This window comes from Mustela lutreola, chromosome 7, assembly GCF_030435805.1.
Source record: "Mustela lutreola isolate mMusLut2 chromosome 7, mMusLut2.pri, whole genome shotgun sequence".
NCBI classification, from domain to species: Eukaryota; Metazoa; Chordata; class Mammalia; order Carnivora; family Mustelidae; genus Mustela; species Mustela lutreola.
In genome coordinates this window covers 26,212,739-26,231,399 of record NC_081296.1, presented here as the reverse complement: position 1 = coordinate 26,231,399, position 18,661 = coordinate 26,212,739, and the positions used below count along the sequence as shown (strand labels likewise).

General features: G+C 41.0%; 1 protein-coding gene and 1 non-coding gene across 6 annotated transcripts in view; one reads left to right on the top strand and one right to left on the bottom strand.

The window, feature by feature from the left end:
• The window catches only part of TJP1 (tight junction protein 1), a 242,313-nt gene extending 226,165 nt beyond the window's left edge, over window positions 1–16,148 (bottom strand). For all 5 annotated transcript variants that reach the window (XM_059180180.1, XM_059180181.1, XM_059180182.1 and 2 more), the window contains exons 1-2: window positions 15,948–16,148; window positions 4,559–4,691 (exon numbers count right to left, since the gene is read on the bottom strand). In XM_059180180.1, coding sequence (XP_059036163.1) covers window positions 4,559–4,691; window positions 15,948–16,120 — 306 coding nt within the window. In that variant the 5' untranslated portion in view covers window positions 16,121–16,148. The remainder of the gene's footprint in view (window positions 1–4,558; window positions 4,692–15,947) is intronic.
• Window positions 13,857–13,998, top strand: LOC131837773 (small nucleolar RNA SNORA67). The gene has a single exon (XR_009356356.1). It is a non-coding gene; the product is annotated as a small nucleolar RNA SNORA67 (small nucleolar RNA).
• Window positions 16,149–18,661: the final 2,513 nt, after the last annotated feature.

Below are 18,661 nucleotides of genomic sequence, written 5' to 3'. Positions count from 1 at the left end.
CACAGATTTTTCCTCTAATGGCAAAAAAAAATCCACTGAAGATTTTGAAATGTATCATTTTTGCCTAATGGTTCTTGGTGACGAGTGAAACTGTCTCTCATCCAAAGCTAAGGGAACACAGCCATAAACTATTAATTGGTTCATTGTTTCTCTTTATTGGGCATAAAACTTTTTATAGTATTTTTCTGTTGGCAGAAAGAAAAATTAGCAATCTAGATTTACACCCACAAAGGAGGAAATAAATTGCGTAAGTCTATATTCAGGATAGCCTCCCCCACTGAATGAATCCTACTCAACTGGCTCCATTTTCCTGTTTTAGGAAGGATGTATAATCAAGAGAAGCTGTAAAATTTCAAGCAATCTGTTGAATTTTTAAATTATCACTAAAAATGTTTTGACTATACACTTAGAATCTGAGAGGGAGGAAGAGACAAGAGTCGATGCCACCTGATCACTCCCAACAGGCAACGACACAGAGTGATATGCAACAGCTTAGCATATAAACACCATTAACTGAGTCAGTCCAAAGACAAATGTTCACTTTTCTTCTCCATATCCATTATCAACATATTCCTCCATTACCTTGCGGGAAACAAAGGGACTTGTCACTTGGTTTTATAGCATTGTACCCGTGAAAACATGTTGAAGAAAGGCTTAGGTTTTCCAGGCAAAACATGTGTTCACTACAGACTTGTCCAGTCCAGGCCTTGCCTAAGAAAACTGTGCCACGGATCTCTGGGATCTCTGGTCTCAAGGGTTTGTGAGACTGGATGGATTCCAGTCTTCTCCAGTGAACTAGGAAGTCAGTCATTTATGCTGTAGGGCTTACAAAATGAACTAGAATGCCATCCCATTTAATCCCCACAGAGAGCACTGAAACAATCACCTCTCCCCAGGAGTGAAATGGCATCAATCTGATGCCCGGGACCAAAGCCAACCATCTCAGCTGGAACCTGAGGTTTCTCAGCCAGAAATTGGGACCTTGAATGCATAGCAAGTAGAACTCTTGCTCTGTTTGCTGTGTTTTTTCAAAAGCAATAAAAATTGTATTTCTTATTAGGCAAAGTTAAAAGTAAAATGTGAAAATAAAAATATAAATGTTACTCTGCTGGTCATACAAATTTGATATATGCACATGACTGGAGATAATGAACTAAATTTAAATCTTCCTGCTTTAAGGTTTGCCAGTTACTCTGGCAGTCAAAGGAAGCCATACATCTGATAAAAAATTTTTAAAGATTTTAAAAATAGTGTGACAGAATTTTCAGTTTTTTTGAACAAGAGATACCTATGGTGGCTAAACTATTTCCTAAAAGGGATAAGAAGTATCTATTCCTATATAACTGATCATCATTTACCAAGTAAGTGCCCTGTAGACACTGTGGCTAAGGCTTTAAAATGTGGTTTTCCACGATTACATTACAGTCAACTGTGTGACAGAATCAGATCTGAATCCCTTTTTCCTCCTGTGAGAGTCTTTTCTAATCTACTTTTTGAGAGTAGCATTTCCTTCTTTTATTTATTTATTTATTTTTAAAGATTTTATTTATTTATTTGACATAGAGAGAGAGAGAGCGCATGCGCAAGCAGGGGGAACAGCAGGCAGAAGCAGAAGAAGCAGACTCCCTACTGAGCATGGAGCCCAACTTGGGGCTCGATCCCAGGACCCTCAGATCATGACCTGAGCGGAAGGCAGACACTTAACTGAGCCACCCAGGCACCCCAGCACTTCCTTCTTTTAAAAAGACAATTCAAGGGGTACCTGGGTGGCTTAGTGGGTTAAAGCCTCTGCCTTCGGCTCAGGTCATGATCTCGGGGTCCTGGGATCCAGCCCAACGAAGTCAGGCTCTCTGCTCAGCAGGGAGCCTGCTTCCTCCTCTCTCTCTCTCTCTCTCTGCCTGCTTTTGGTCTCTGTCAAATAAATAAAATCTTAAAAAAAAAAAAAAACAATTTAAGAAGTGGAGGGGAAAACATCCTTTCATCCCCTTGCTAAAGACGTTATATGTCCCTATGTATTTTGAGTATTACAATATTAATTGCCATAGTTTACGGTAGATGGTGGGAGTAGCCAGCTGTTAGGCTCTTTTTTTTTTTTTTTAAAGATTTTATTTATTTATTTGACAGAGAGAGAGAGAGCGCACACACAGGCAGGGGGAGAGGCAGAGGGAGGGGAGAAGCAGGCTCCCTGCAGAGCAAGGGAAGCCTGATGCAGGGCTCTGATCCCAGGACTCCTGGATCATGACCTAAGCCAAAGGCAGTGGCTTAACCCACTGAGTCACCCAGGTGCCCCTGTTAGGTTCTTTTTAAAAATTTCTCTATTGTTTGGAAAAGCAGTTTATTGCTTTCCCAAAAATGGAACATGCTCATTGTAAAAATTTCTAAGAATCTTCAAAGATTGCTGTCCTACCACCCATGACTACAAAAACCTAAGAAGGAAAAGGAACTCCAACTGCAACAAAAGTCTAACAATTGCAGTACTGCTGACTCTTTGAACAACATAGGTTTGAACTGATGGGTCTACTTATATGCAGATTTTTTAAAATACGGTACTATAAATGTGTTTTCTCTCCCTTAGGATTTTCTTAACATTTTTTTCTCCAGTTTAGCTTATTTTAAGAATAAAGTATAAAATACATGTAACATATAGAACATGTGTTAATGGATTGTTGGTAAGGCTTCTAGTCATCAGTAAGCTATTAGTAGTTAAGTTTGGGGGGGATTCAGGTTATATGTGGATTTTCAATTGCATGGAGGTTGGACGCCTCTAACCCTTGCCATCTTCAAGGGTGAACTGCAATTACATTTCAATAATATATTCTCATTACTGAAAGACAATGGACCTTCCATCAACCTCAATTTTATCTCTCCCGCTTAACCTCAGTGTCAAATGCCTTCGCTCCAGGGATGCTAAGACATTTCACTTTTGAAATGAGGTCAACTAGGAAAGATGATCAAAAAGAAAGAAACTAGTTCTGCAGATGTTAACTGCACCTGGGTAGTGTTATTTTTTTCCTCACTTGAACCACACACTCACTTGAGCCAGATCAACTCTCGCACGGCACAAAGAAGAGAATGAATTATCAACAGTTTTAAGACATATTTGTCATGATAAAAAGACAGCTCTATTTGCCAACTTTTCCTCATAGGTGAAATAATCTATTTCTATTTCTGGGAAACTGAAAGCAATAGTACATGAAGTAAAGCTTTTTTTTCTATCATATTCTACAGATATTTTAACCTCTTCCCCCAGCGACAGAGACTGTGATTAAGCTAGCAAACATACTCTGTGACATGCCAAACTTATTTGTTATTGGACTACCTTCCAGAATGACAATGTTTAGTACCATAAAAAGGACCTGATAAAATTCCAATTTCCATTATTATATTCCAAAAAGTAACTCAAATCTGCTTCCCAATTCAGTGTTTCACTGCTGCAGAGCAATCCTCCTTATTTTACACCATGCCTATGTTTCCTTTAGTCATTTTAATCGCTAGTTTTACTTAGCAGAAACTTACTGTCTTTTCTCAGTTATTGCTTAAATGTCTTCTTATAGGTCACATTTCACCTTCTGCTGTCTTATGTCATAAAATGGCCAAGCACACTTTTAGGCAAAACTGAGTATAATTATTTTAATAAGAATAAATTTAAAAATAGAGTATCCACATTTACTGAACTTCTGTTTTCATCAATTATAGATAAAAGGTGCAGAAGTCATATCCTCAAAGAAGAAAGGCTCTGTTACCACTGTTCGAAACAGGTATAGTCAATAGTACTTTTATAATTCAGAAGTTTTCAGAGCTCGAAGGGAAGAAGTAAACACATCTGGTCTCTTCAACACCCTAAATATCCATTAATTTGCCATTGACCCCTACAATACATAAATTTGAATAAAATCTTACTGCAAAGAAAATTCTACAATATCCTTTATAGTACTGTAGCATCTCTTATGAACTAGGCAATATAATTAATAGCAAAGGATAGTGAGGACTGAAAGTGCCAGTGTTCCTGCTCCTCTAAAAACATGCATGAATGTATCACAAGCCCACGTGAAAACCCGTCCCTTGGTCCAGAAAAAAATAAAAAGGACATGGCCACTAATGTTAATCACTTAGAATGGAAAGAAAGTGCCAACATTAACTGAATCAGGATCTGCCTAAGAATAGCTAAGTAACACTATTTTCTGGTCCTGCCAGGAAGGTGGGTATTTGGGGTTAATCAAACACTGAGATCCCTACTTACATTAACATTCAAATTTGTAATTTCTAAGAAGTTTACATTAATACTTTGCTGAACTTGTTTTAATTTTTGTTGCAGATCAGGAAGCATTTTTTTATCTTGGTCTTTGAATGAGAATCATTAATTCTTAATGTTTCATATGGATATCAGTTATATCAGTTAACAAAGCATTCTGGTTGGTAACCCGTTGGATAAGCCAATTTTTACTGCAAAAAGATGCCCATGACAAAATAAGACTATTGTGCCTTTATAAAAATCAAAATAATGACATCAAAATTTTCATATTCTTTGAGAATAAAAACTACTACACAGTGCACTTACAGTCAGTTCACAGAAATCGATGCTATCAAGGCTTTTGCTTCTGTGCAGTCTCCCTTTTATTCGTCTTAAAGAAGGTTTTCCTTGGCTGACGCTAGAAGTAGCACCATTCGGATTTTCAGAGGATGGCGTTACCCTGCAAGAAGCGGAAAACACTTAAAAGACGGATTTGCAGGTAGATATACGTTTCTCAAGCATGAGGTAAGTATTTACTTGAGAACAGCTCTAGAAACATCGTGCTCCTTTTTCAGCCAAGAAGCAAAGAACCACAGTGGATCTACCTCTGAGGAGATACGCTTTCTAAGTATTTCTTAGTAACTTGATGGTTTAGAAATTTCTCTTGACAGGGTTCAAACATTTCTACATTAAGATTCACTAGAAGTCAACTCTGACCATCAAAGAAGCAATTAAAGCCAGACTGAAGTTTCCTAGGTAACTGGGAGGCATCTGCTCCCCACTGGGTAGTTCTTTCTCAAGCGCTCAGCCCAGGGCCCGGCACACTCAGTGCAAGTCAGCTATCATTGTGTACAAGCATAAATACCGTTCAGCATACTTTTTAAACATAACTTTTAAAGCTTTAAACATGACCATCAACACTTAATTCAGCATGGTTACAGAACCAAGAAAACACAAATAAGAAGTGGTAAATAATCAAAGCTATCTACATATCTGCACACTGGGACACATGCTCATATACATCAACACACACTCAAGACCGTTATGTGTTCAATCATTTCTGTGCCACTGCTGCTGGCAGACTTAGAAGGTGCCCCCAGGAACCTGGAAGGAAACTGCTTAGTGGATTATCGTCTTAGAGATGACAGAGACTTAAGTAGTAAGACTGATTTGTTAAGGGTGGCTTATGAAAATCAGTTTCCTTATTTTATGATCAATTTCCCACTTGTGTATGTTCCATGTTGGTATACTTTTCAAATATCCTGACCTTAATATTTTATATTAAAAATGTTGTGATCTGAAAGGCATAGGTCTCTCATGGGGCGCCTGGGTGGCTCAGTCAGTTAGGCATCTGACTCTTCATTTCGGCTCAGGTCATGATCTCAAGGTCATGAGATTGAGCCCTGCAAAGGGTTCAGGGCTGAGCATGGAGCCTGCTGAAGACTCTCTCTTTCTCCCCCTCTCCCTTAGCCCCTCCCCCTCTGCGTGTGCGCTCTCTCTTAAAAAAAAAAAAAAAGTCTCTCATTGCTTGAAAAGGACATACTGGATAGACTGATAGCAAAGTAAATTTGATTTATATAATAAGAAGATGGGAATGAATATCATGAAATAGACTAGGTATGGCTGCAGTTTAGAATAAAAATACTAAGCCCCTATAGTCAGAAGATTTAAAAAGTATGAAAAGAAGCAAAAATGAAAAGTAAAGCCTCCCTGTCCTCCCTCATCACAAATCCCCATCCCTTTCCCCAAAGATAATCACCACTAATGGTTCTTTGTATAACCTCCCAAACAAATGCTCATGCTTATCTATGCATGTGTTAATCTCCTTTTGAAACTTTTTAGCAAACTCACCAAACTCTTCACATTGCCCTACATCTCATTTTTTCACATAATAATATATCTTGAAGCTTGTCCCATAATAACCCAGGTCCATTTCATTCTATTTTTCTAATGATTTTTTGAGTAATCTCTATATCCAATGTGCGGCTTGAACTCATGTGTTTCATTTTTTTTTAATGGCTAAACAGTATTCCATTGTACAGGCATACCACAATTTATTCAACCACTCCCCTACCAATGGGCATTTAGTTTTCAAATATTTGCTATCAAACTGTAAAGCGATGAACATGCGTGACATCTCTGGGTACAAACACAGCATTTACTTAAGAAAGAGCACTAGAAGGAAAATGCAGAGTCAGAGGTTTCTGGGTGTTGCAAGTACTACTTTTCAAAAAGGCTTTCCCAATATATGCTTCCATCAACAGTACAGAAAAATGTTCATGTAGAGGTGGGCGAGTCCTTAAATGGAAAGGTGACTTTATCCTTTTATTTTCTTTTATAACTTAACTTCTCTGTGTCCTTCATTATATTTGTCTTGCTAAAGGGCTAATTTCTCTTACAAGAGGCGATTAACAGAGTTTCCCACCACAAACATAGATTAGACAATGGATCTTTGTCTATAAGTTTTTTTCATTACATATTTCAAATCTGTTGTATTAGATGTCTTAATGTTTGTAACGCATATCTTTTATTTATTCTTTGTTATAATGTTCAGTTAGCCAACATATAGTACATCATTGGTTTTTGATGTAGTGTTCAACGATTCTTATGTGTAACGCCCAGTGCTCTTATCTTTTTAGGGACTTAAACTTTTATCACATTTAAAGTCTCTATTCCAATTAAAGACTTTCCTTTAAATGCGATTCTGTCTAATAATTTCCCCAACTACGTTTTATTATCCTTTTCTTGGCTTATGTTTTTCTGTGCTTGTATTTTCAACCTTTCTAGGTCCCTGTTTCCACCTCCTTTTAGCTGTACCTTTAACTCTAGTTAAATCTTCACCAGCATGTGACTGGATGCTTTTCTTTCTTCCTCAGTTTGAGAATCCCTATCATTTGAGAGAAACTTAATCCATTCAAATTTGTTGTGCTTACTGATATGTTTAGATTTTTTCCTCTGCCACATTTTATAGTTTGTGTTTTTCAAATTTAAATGCTTTCTTCTTTTTCTTTTCCTACCTTTTTAGTATGACTGAGTTTTCTTTCTCTTTACCCTCCCTGAGACTTTCTCCTCTCCAGTTAGTAGTTCAAAGTTCTACATCTTATTAGGCCAACTCTAACTCTAGCTAACCATACATACACATGTATTTATATAGTTACATTATATATTTATAAATACACATATATATGCATATATATGTACCTCTGCATTTCCACAATACATATATACACACACACTTATTTAAACTGAAATACTTCTATCAACATCTAGAGTTCAGTGGTATTCTTATCTACTGGTACACAAGCAATGATGTTTAACACGCCTTTGTTTCTCTTCTTTTCCAGCACCAGTGCAACCCTACCAAAAGCTCCACCCTTCCTTGGAAATAGTTTCAAGGTCTCCTAATTTCTCTTTCCTACTTTTGTCCCTTTGTTCTTTTGTGATTCTCTAGCTTCCTCCTCCACACTGCTCACTTGCTTCTCAGCTTTGTCAATTCAGCCATTCTCTTTCACCTTAGTGAGCAAAGGTTAAATTTCTAGTGTCTAGTATGGTGTTTTATCCATATGATATTCTCTTGCATCTTTCTGAAAATAACCATCTTAATCCAAGGTTTTTCTATTTTTCTCAGGGATTAGTTCTTTTGTTTGTTGAGTATGGTAATTCTTCTAATACTGGTTTTCTCCAACTGTTTGGTGATTTTTAATGTCTACTTATATTTGTATTAGAGAACATCTGTTTCTGCACTGTCACATTTACTGCAGCCTGCCTTCGGCGACTCTGGCAGAGAGATGGGACATACTGCTGCGAAGTCACTTGTCTTCTGGGTCAGAGGACTCAGTAGCTATCTCAGGTACAGCCCTGTCCCTCTGGCCCAAGAGCCCACATTCACTGCTCTGGTAAGCGAGAAAGCAACACTGTTGTCCACAGCTTGTCACAAACTGGTAAGGCAAGGCGTCAATCAATCTGGTGCATAAAATCTGAGTAATTCCCCAAGTGTCCTCTGCTTCTTCTGTCCCTGGAATGCTGCTGCAAGTTATCAGCCTCTCTTTGTGTAGAAATGTTCTCCTGCACATTTCCTGGAAATGGTTCTTGCAAGGCTTTTCTCTGAGTAGAACTATCTTTATCTAGTAAATATATTTCAGAGATACTGCAAAAATGCTGGTCCACTGATGCCATTCAGACTCAGTATTTTTGTTGTGGCTTTTTTAATTCTCATTTTTGTTGTTTCATTGAATTGCTAATAAGTGCACCTTTCAAGTTACTTCCCAGAGTAAAATTCTGATGTCACTTTCACTATTTTCAATACATTAAAAAAGTTTAACATGGTACAGTTTTGCTCTCTTTTCTGCAGAGTAAAAGCTTTCATGAAAATAATTAAGAATTTCATTTAAGAAAAGTGGGCATATGGGAAAGAAAAACAGAGCTGAAAACAATATACAATTCTTAAATTATGCCTCCTCTCTCACACTTTACTTTGATCGCATTATGTTGCATAGTCACATTAGAAGAAATATAAACTTTTTGACAAAGACATTTTTCACAGGTTGTTCTCGCATTTAACTTAGAAAGGTTTATTATTTACCCTTTTTCCAAACCTAAAACTTAAAGTCTGTGATAAGAATTTATATACATCAAATTTATAAATGATGGACAACCAAGAAATGTATCAGACTTAACTCAATGTAATGCCAAGTCCAGTGACTAAAACAGGAAAAAAAAATCCTCAATATAAATAGAAGAATGGATCCTCCCCTTCCCCACCAGGATCATAATAAAAACATTACTGAAGAGTAGAGCTGAATTGATATATAGGAGGTGAATATCAGGTCAGTATCCCCCCTACCCACAGACTTCTCAGGAGGAAGATGCCTTCTCTAGGCACAGAATCAGGCTCCTACAGAGTAATTTCAGTAACTTTAAAGTTCTGACCAGGTCTTTTGGAAGCTAAGAAGTCAACGGTTAAAAAGCATATAGTTCAAAAAAAAAAAAAAAAAAAGCATTTGTTTCAGTAATGACCCCCTCTTCTTAGGTGGAGAAAAAGAAAAGGAATAAACATGGTTCCAGATGATAATGTTCAATGTTATCTCATGTATAAGTAGAAGGGGTACTGAGATACAGGGGAATTTAAGATGTCACTTCTCTCTTGTTTTACCACTATTTCTGAGAATTAGCATTTCTCTTGGGGCAGGGATATGTGTATTCAAGTACTTTCCCACTGGACACTCATAAGAATACAGAGGAATATTTACAACTCAGGTAAGACGAGCTATATGGGGATACAAAAAGCCCACCAAAGACAGTTCTTCCAAACATGGGGTATAAGGAGTATTTTTCTTTTCTTTTTTGTTGTTTTTGTTTTGTATTGTTTTGTTTTTTTGAGGGGGGGGCACATGAGCAAGCAGAGGGAGGAGCAGAGGGAGTGGGAGAGAGAAAATCGTTTTTTTTTTTTTTTAAGATTTTATTTATTTATTTGACAGAGATCACAAGTAGGCAGAGAGGCAGGCAGAGAGAGAGAAGGGGAAGCAGGCTCCCGCTGAGCAGAGAGCCCGATGTGGGGCTCGATCCCAGGACCCCGAGATCATGACCTGAGCCGAAGACAGAGGCTTTAACCCACTGGGCCACCCAGGCGCCCCATGGGAGAGAGAAAATCTTAAGCAGGCTCCGTGCCCAGTGTGGAGCCTGATGTGGGGCTCGATCTCACGACCCTGAAATCATGACCTAAGCCAAACTCAAGACTCAACTGCTTAACTGATTGAGCCACCCAGGCACCCAAGAAGTATATTTAATCCTGAGGTCCCACACTCCCTCCACCTGAGTGTGTGGTCTGCATTGAATAACTCAGACTCTGGGATTTATTTCTTAAATATTTAGGAGCATGGTCCTTGACAATAGAAAAAGTTAAAGTTAGTAACTGAGATACAAGCATTTTGGATATTTTCCCTTGAACTCTGAGGAAATCAGTATTTAGCTTACAATGAAGTTTTTCTTTTCCTAATTCTTAATTCCATTTTATCATCCCCAGGGGATGACTGGGGAGAAAATTTCTCCTTCTCTCCACTCCCTTCCTTACTCCCCTAATGGGACCATGTGTGACTTGTGGGCATGGCCGGTGTGTTTAAAAGGCAGAAACCCAGGGTCCACCCTCTCGTTTTGTTTCTAGCTCAGAAGTTTTGGCTCACAACTCTTTTTGACCAAGGTTCACTTGGAACAAACAACTCCCAAACTTATCTACCTCACCCATCTCTGATTTCTAGTGGAAAAGATCTCAATAATAACAAAGAATTGGGCAAAAACAATCAAGATGGTAAAAACAAAGCATTTACACAAGAACAAATTACCAAAAAAAAGTAACACTTAACAATCTTTCTACAAGATAGTAATTTTAAAATATCAGGAATTGATAGCCATAACCAACTCCAGATTAATACTAATGGGTGATAGCAAAGCATCTCTACCCCTAACAAGAGGAATTACAAACAAGGGTTTAAGAACAGAGGCCTTGAGATACTACTAAGTACAGCAGGGCCACTGACTTCAGAAGGATACTGAATCCTTATGAAGGATGGTTCAGCAAAAGCTAGTAAAATGCTAATTTTTATCTATAAGTAACAGACTTCAGAAACCTCCAGAGTTTATATAAAAAGATTTATATAAATGGCCAGCATTTAGTTGTACTTATAAATAATTGCCTATAATTTGCTCTTTAAAGAAACTAAGAAAAGGATGGATGTTCACTAGACTTATTGTACTAATCATTTTGCTATATACATAAATGCTGAATCATTATGTTGTACCCCTCAAAGTAATGATGTCATATGCCAATCATACCTCAACAATTAAAAAAGAAACCAAGAAAGGACTTGGATATTAGAACCATAGCCATCCCATCAGGGGAACCTCTGGGACCCATGAGGAGGCTATGCACCACCCTTGGAGAAACAACATTCCATAAGGCACTTTCCAGTTGATTTGTACTTGTTTTCAGTTATTCCTCTTTTCTAGACTGTCATGTCCCTGCTCAAATGTGTTTTTAACCCCAACAACTGGTACAAATCCTGATGTGTGACTTTGGGCAAGTCAATGACCTCATTTATAAAACTGGGAAAAATACAGCACCTACCTCATAGGGGTGCTGCAGGTTACACGGCAGTTGCTTGGAAAGCACTTACACTGGGCCCAGCAGGTAATAAGCTCAATGAATGGCAGCTCCTCTTTTTTCTAGAATCTGTTTACTGGATAACTAAACTACTTAAATAAATGAATTGATGCCACGTGGCCTTCAATAATTACTGAATCAAATAACTGGAAGAAATATACTTAGAGGCATGAACAAAATGAAATGACACTTTCCCCTTCTAAGATCAGTGTACACATTCCTAACAGCACTCAATGCGAAAATCAGGACTGACAATGTAAAATTAGGATGAAACAATTATTTGGGCTTTACACCCACTGAAGAGCAAAGAGTTGGCCTCAGCACCTGTTCTGAACAGTGCCCTTCCTCTCCACTCTCCCTGACCCCAGGAACCTGTGAATGTGACCCCATTTAGAAAAAGGGTCTTTGCAGATATACTGAAGTGTCTTGAGATAAGATCATCCTGGATTATCCAGGTGGACCCCAAATCCAATGACAAATATCCTTAGAAGAAGCCGAGAAGACACAGACATGTAAAGATGGCCATGTGAAGATTCAGACATAAGGAATGCCTGCAGCCACCAGAAGCTAGAAGAGGTAAGGAAGCATTCTCCCCAAGAGACTTTAAGGGAGCATGGCTCTGTGGACACCTTGATTTCAGACTTCTGACCTCCAGAACCAGAGAATAAATTTCTGTTGTTTTTAAGCTACTGAGTCTGTAGTAATGTTACAGCAGCTCTGGGAAATACAGTGCTCTTCTGCTTCTTTTCAAAACCAGCAATTACAGAAGACCCCCCCACCCCAGAAAGCAAGCCATACAGACTGACACCTACTATGGGGAGAGGTTTATAGGCCTGAGTGCCAGGTTCCTAAACACTAATGATTCAGAACCAAATACTATAAACAGTTCTATTTCCTAAATTTCTTGGAGAAGGAGACAAAGAGAAGAATTACAGGCTCCGCTGATGCAGGTCTGGCTGTTTGTCTGGTTTAGTTTCCACCTAAACCAATACGCCATAAAGGATCTGCAGAGCCAGTCAGAAAGACAGAAAGCTACTCCCTAAAAGAAAGTTAAGGAGCACAAATGGTCAAACTAGACAGAAATGTGGGACCAAAACACTGGATCACTCCCTCCTATGCTTTACCTCCATTGTCATAAGCTTTGTAGGCATGTAGTCTTTCCATACACTGCAATAATTTAAAGAGAGAGAAACAGAGACAGCACCTTTGTATAAATCCTCATTCATATAGGCCACAATCAATTATGACGGCATGCCCTCACATCTTGTAAGTGGCAAAGCTAGGGCATTCCAAGGTCTGACAACCCTTGCTGATGTCTGCTACTGCGTCCCACCCATCACTCTGGAGTCAGAACCCATAGCTACATATCTTCTTGCCACGTGACAGTGTCTTCTGTCTCAATCCTCCATGTCCCGTTGGCTCTGACACTGGCAAAATGGAATGTTATCTAGAAAATTAATTCCAGAAGATATAATAGATGAATCAAGCAGCACAATATTCTTAGACTTAAAAATATCTATATATATATATATCTATATATATATATCTATGTTTAATGTACCATTCACTCTAGAGTTTCTGTAGCATATGCTCTTCACTTTGCCTCTATAGAAACTAGATTAACGTTTGCAAATTCCCTTAACATTGAGCAGAAATTTTGAAATGCTCATTTAATATTGTGGAAGAGTTAAACAAAAATCTTCCTGCCTTTTCCAGGCTATCTCTTAGTAAGATGGTTTTTAATCATGTCCTCAGTTTACTGCCTGACTGAAACATGAATCTCTGGAGTATAAAAATTACCTGGAATTTATTTCTTTGTGTCCTCTCTTTGCAAACTGTATTGAGGTATGTATTCAGAAACGGCACTCCATCAAAAAAGAATAAACCTCGTGTCCTGACTTGGTGGCTGACTGATACTAATATTCATGCCTAACAGCTCCTCAAGCACTATTCCCACATCTTAGTTTTTAAATTTAATATCAAGAAAATCTCCTTCCCAGTTACGCATTACTAAGAATTCATTTAGCCAACACATATCTTTTCAGAAACTATTTTGTACCAGATACTGGTTACAGGGGACTTAGTAATGAGCTAAACGGATAAAAAGTCCTGCCCCCATGCAACTTACATTCTAGTTGTGGGGGTTGGGGGAAGGAGGAGAAACGTGTATGACAATTAAGTAAAATATGCAGTGCTTTGTATAAGTGCATAAGTAAAACATGCAGTTGCTCAGAAGAAAAGCAGAGGGGAAAGACTGCTGGCGTTGATGTCTTTTTTCCTCCTGTACACCATCAACCTGAAAAGCCTTCTTCAAACGTTACTACTTCTTGCTTCATAATAGTAGCACAGTCTTCCTATACTTGCTAAAATCTTCTTCCATGGACATTTCTTAATTACTGCCAGCTATTCCTAGTCTAATCTCTGATGTGTTGTCACTTGCTGCTCTTCCAATTAAAATACCTTCTTCAGGTCCAAGCTGATTCCCTCTCCAGGGGGCCTGCCCGTGCCCCTCTTCCGGAAAGTAGCAACTTGGAAGATGATCTGGCATGCCTGAGGCTGCTCGGGGACAGGGCTCGTCTGTTCCTTTGCCTGCCTTTGGCCGCCTACACTCATTCCCATCCCTCTGGCCTGATTGTGTCCCCTCGTGCTCGTGCTGACCCGTCCTCTCCCCTGACCTAGGCCAGAGACATCGATGTGCAGCAGGTTTCCTTAGTCATCAACTATGACCTTCCCACCAACAGGGAAAACTACATCCACAGAATCAGTCGTGGGGGACGATTTGGCCGTAAGGGTGTGGCTATTAACATGGTGACAGAAGAAGACAAGAGGACTCTCCGAGACATCGAGACATTCTACAACACCTCCACTGAGGAGATGCCCCTCAATGTCGCTGACCTCATCTGAGGGGCTGTCCTGCTACTTAGGCCCCCCAGGGTTCAGTCTGGGGGGCTGAAGAGTAGTAGGAGGGGGGAGGGAAGGGAGCCAAGGGATGGACATCTTGTCATTTTTTTTTTTCTTTGAATAAATGTCACTTTTTGAGGCAAAAAAAAAAAAAAAAAACCTTCTTCAGAATAAATCTTTTTTTCTTAAATGCATTTATTCAAGTGAGAGATAGTGGGGGAGAGGCAGAGCGGGGGAGAGAAACTCAAGCAGACTCCACACTGAGTGCGGAACCAGAGGTGGGGTTGGATGCCAGGACCCCCAGGTCAGCACCCCAGGTGAAAGGAAGAGTTGGAGGCTTAACCGGCTGCACCACCAAGGCACCCCAAATCTCTTTTTTTGAACAAAGTGGTGGGTGAGGGCAGTGAGGAAGACACTAATATAAACTAAGGATCTATTATTATTCAGTCCGGCATAGTGGCAGGCACTTTGCATTCAATATCTCAGTTGATCTAGGTTATGACCCCATGAGTTAGATAATATCATTCTCACCCTACAGGCCAAGAAACAGATACTCCAGTAACTTAAGGTCACACCTTAAGTGGCACAGCTGAAATTTGAACTTCACTGCCCATCCATATATTTTGTTCGTACCTCCAAAATTCCCCATTGTTGGCATTCTTTTTTCAAAAAAGAAAACTCTTTTTCTTAGTTGCTCCATCTTTAGAGTCCTCGGATCACTCATTTTGCCTTAGATAGCAGAAACTACTTTTCTCAAACGCCTAAAAGCAGGCTCACTTCCTTTTCTCTGTAACCTTGAAATTAAATTCAATTAAAATTCAAGAGCGTAAATCTCTACGAACCTCACCCACTACAAATTTTAAAATTAAAACAGCCACTGAACAGCAAAGAAGTCTGGCATCTTTTTTCCTATAGTCACTGTGCCTTTACTGGACTATTTCTTCTGTGGCAGAACCTTACATTTAAGTCTCAAGGCAACTGGAATACCCAGGCAGCCCACACGGGGATTCCATAGGCCACATTTAAACACTAAATAAAACGCCATACAACCCGATAGATAATCAACTGTGTAAACCAGATCTGGAAAACTTCCAGCCATGTTTCTTTTAAGGGCGATCTTTTCCCGTTACCCCAATAACAGTTTCCAGGTCAGAGGAACTGGAACGCGGGCAGATAAAATGCAGTCCCTGATAATGCCATTAAAACCTCGCAACTTGGTCCCCTCACCGTGGGAGCGGCTCGCCCTTCACTCTGTACCCCCAGCAGATGGGTTTTCAGAAACAGGAGAAAACGCAGCGCTAATAAATCGTTCTGTGCCCGCAAGGAAGCGTGGCTGGAAATTCCGAGCCAGAACTGGCCGGGAGGCGACTGGAACGACAGTCCCGGGCGGGAGACCGGTGCCCCGGTGCCCGTAAGCCGCCGGGTCCCCGCCCCTCCCTCCCGGCGGCGCGCCGCTCTGCGTGTCGCCGGGCACCGCCGAGGGTCGCGGCGGAACACGCCCGCGTGGGCGCGGGACGCGGCGGCGCTCGGCCCCAGGGGCTCCGAAATGGCTGCTGCGCCCCCCGGCTCTGCACGCCCGTCGGGCCCGGCCGCAGGCGGCCTCACTGCCCGCCCGCCCCGGCCCCGACCCCGCGCCCGCCGCGCCCGCCGCGCCCTCACCACAGCTTCCTCTTGAGCGGCAGGAGGCTGCCGCGGTTGGAGGGGGTGACGCCGATGGCCATCTGCAGCACCGTCAGGTATTTCTGGTACTTCATCTTGTCCCCGCTCCGCTCGCGGGCAGGGCCCCGCCGCCGCCGCCGGCGCCGCAGACACAGCCCCTCCAAGCGCCGCATAGATCAGCTCTGGGCCATCCGCCGCCGCCACAGCTCCCGCCGCTCCCCGCCGCCGCGGCCGTGCACGCCCGGCTCCCGCTCCCGCTCCCGCCGCTGCCGCTGCCGCCGCCGCCACCGCCGCCCTCGCCGCCGCCGCCGCCGCCGCGCGTGGCCGGGACTCCCGCTCCCGCCGACGCCGGCGCCGTGCGTGCCCGGCCGCTCCCGCCGCCGCCGTGCGTGGCCCGCCGCTCCCGCCGCCGTCCGCAGCGCCCCCTCCGTCCTGCGGCTCGGCCCCCGCGTGCGCCCAGGGCGTCCCGGGCGGCGGGCCTTGCGGGGACTCGCACTCCGGGAGAGGCGGGAGCGGCCGGGCCACCGCCCCCAGGCCCCGCCCCCGCCCGCCGGCCCCGCGGCCCGCGTGCCTCAGTTTCCTCCGCGGCTGCCAGCAGCTCATTTCAACCACCTAAAGCCCAAGAGAATCCCATGACAAGATTCCAGAAGAGAAAAAAAAATGCTTTAATGTATAATTACCGGCTGATGGTTTGAAATCGTCATTTACGTGTTCTAGCCTAAGTCCCTGAAGATTTTATGTTTACATAAAATGCATCTCTACAAAATGCACGTATGTGTATACACGTACACATACCATATACAATATATATGGTATATATACCATATACATGATGTGTACGCAGTCTTCGTTTGCACGGTAGTCTGGAACTGTGGGAATGACCGTGAACCATGCAAAACTATCTTAATAATCAATGGGAAAATGTAAGATTTTCCATGACATTTAAAAATTTTGTCAAAACATTCCGAACTCTCTTCAATGATGATTGTAAATGTATAAAGAAATGAAAAAAAAAAAAAAAAGTAAAACTCATTTAATACACTGTAGTTTGGAATACTACAAACATTGAGAATTAAACTGTTTCATATCTTTGTAAGAGAAACTTACCAAAAGCAACTTGAATAGTGCTGGTCTTCTGGTAGAATTTTTTTTTTTTTTTAAGATTTTATTTATTTGACAGACAGAGATCTCAAGTAGGCAGAGAGGCAGGCAGAGAGAGAGAGGAGGAAGCAGGCTTCCCGCTAAGCAGAGAGACAGATGCGGGGCTCAATCCCAGAAGCCTGCGATCATGACCAGAGCTGAAGACTGAGGCTTTAACCCACTGAGCCACCCAGGTGACCCTAGAATTGTTATATAGAGCATCTTTTCTGAGCCTTGGTAATGCATCATGTTTGGATCACTTTCAATGGTTTATCCTCTAAGTTTTCAATGTTGTGAAATATATCAGAGTTCCTTTAATGTGACATTCTCTGGAACATCCTCATCCTTTTTGTCACAACCACTCTCCTCATCCTAGTTTATATTCAATTAATTCTTCTGGCTGCAAATCTAGAGTCTCTGAAAAGATGACAGTGTCAGTATTTTCACAGCTGCCTATTTTTTTCTATAACAGCATTTACATTCCATGCAAATTTCAATTCACTTCCATCTTTTTCACTTTTTCCTTTGCTGCACTATCATCTTTGTTAACCAGTTCTCTTTCAGTTACCCATTTTTATCAATGCTCTGTGGATTTATCCCTGGGAGAAAAGGAGGCAACACAACTGCACACTTTGCTGTCATTACCTAAACTGTAAGTAGATGTGCAGTAACCAATCACTGACAGGCTTTGCAAGAACTGCTGTGATTGCTCACTGATTCTGATGCACATGTTATTTGCATAGTGATTTGTCCACTAAGGAGCTACCACGGAAGTTTATACTCAATGCATTTTCTCACAGTTAATATGCTATGATAACTGAAATTTGAACCATATTGTTGAGCACTGGTGTTATTTAAGCCATAGTAACTAATGTCAGGCACATCTGAACCTGCAAAGCAAAGACTGCCTCTGTGTGTGTGTGTGTGTGTGTGTGTGTGTAATATGTATATACGAAGAGTATGGATAACAAGATAACCTGTGCACCCACCAGGCAGAACTATCAAATGATAATGCCTTCCCTCCACAGTACATTCCCCCTGTACACAATACAAGTTATTAAACACTATACAAGTTAATGAGTATGAGAAGATTAGAACAAATAAAAACAAAACAAACAAAAAATAGAACAAAATAAAAATCTCCTTCTAGTGGGATTCAGTAGTAAAGCTCATTGGAATCTACTTCACTTTTATGTATCCTGAAGACTTAGCTCTTGCCTAAAATGAAGAATTGGCAGATCTTTGACATTTCAAATATACATCCAAACATGGAAGAGGACCTTGGAGCAGAACTTTGGAAAAAGCATCAGGGTCTATACTTATGTATTCATCATTTTTTATGGACTTTTGTACCACCTTCTTATATTGCTTGTAAGATATTTGATGAAAATACTGCACTGTACTCAAGGGTTTAGACAACTGGAAGCTGGGGGGATCAATTCAGGATAATGAAAGACAAAAATAAATCTGGTAGAAGCACTTCCAGAATGGCAGAAAATCTGCTTCTCCATAAAAAGGGAACACTGGCTAAAATTGTCAAAATCAACCTTCTTAGAACTCCAGAAATTAACCAA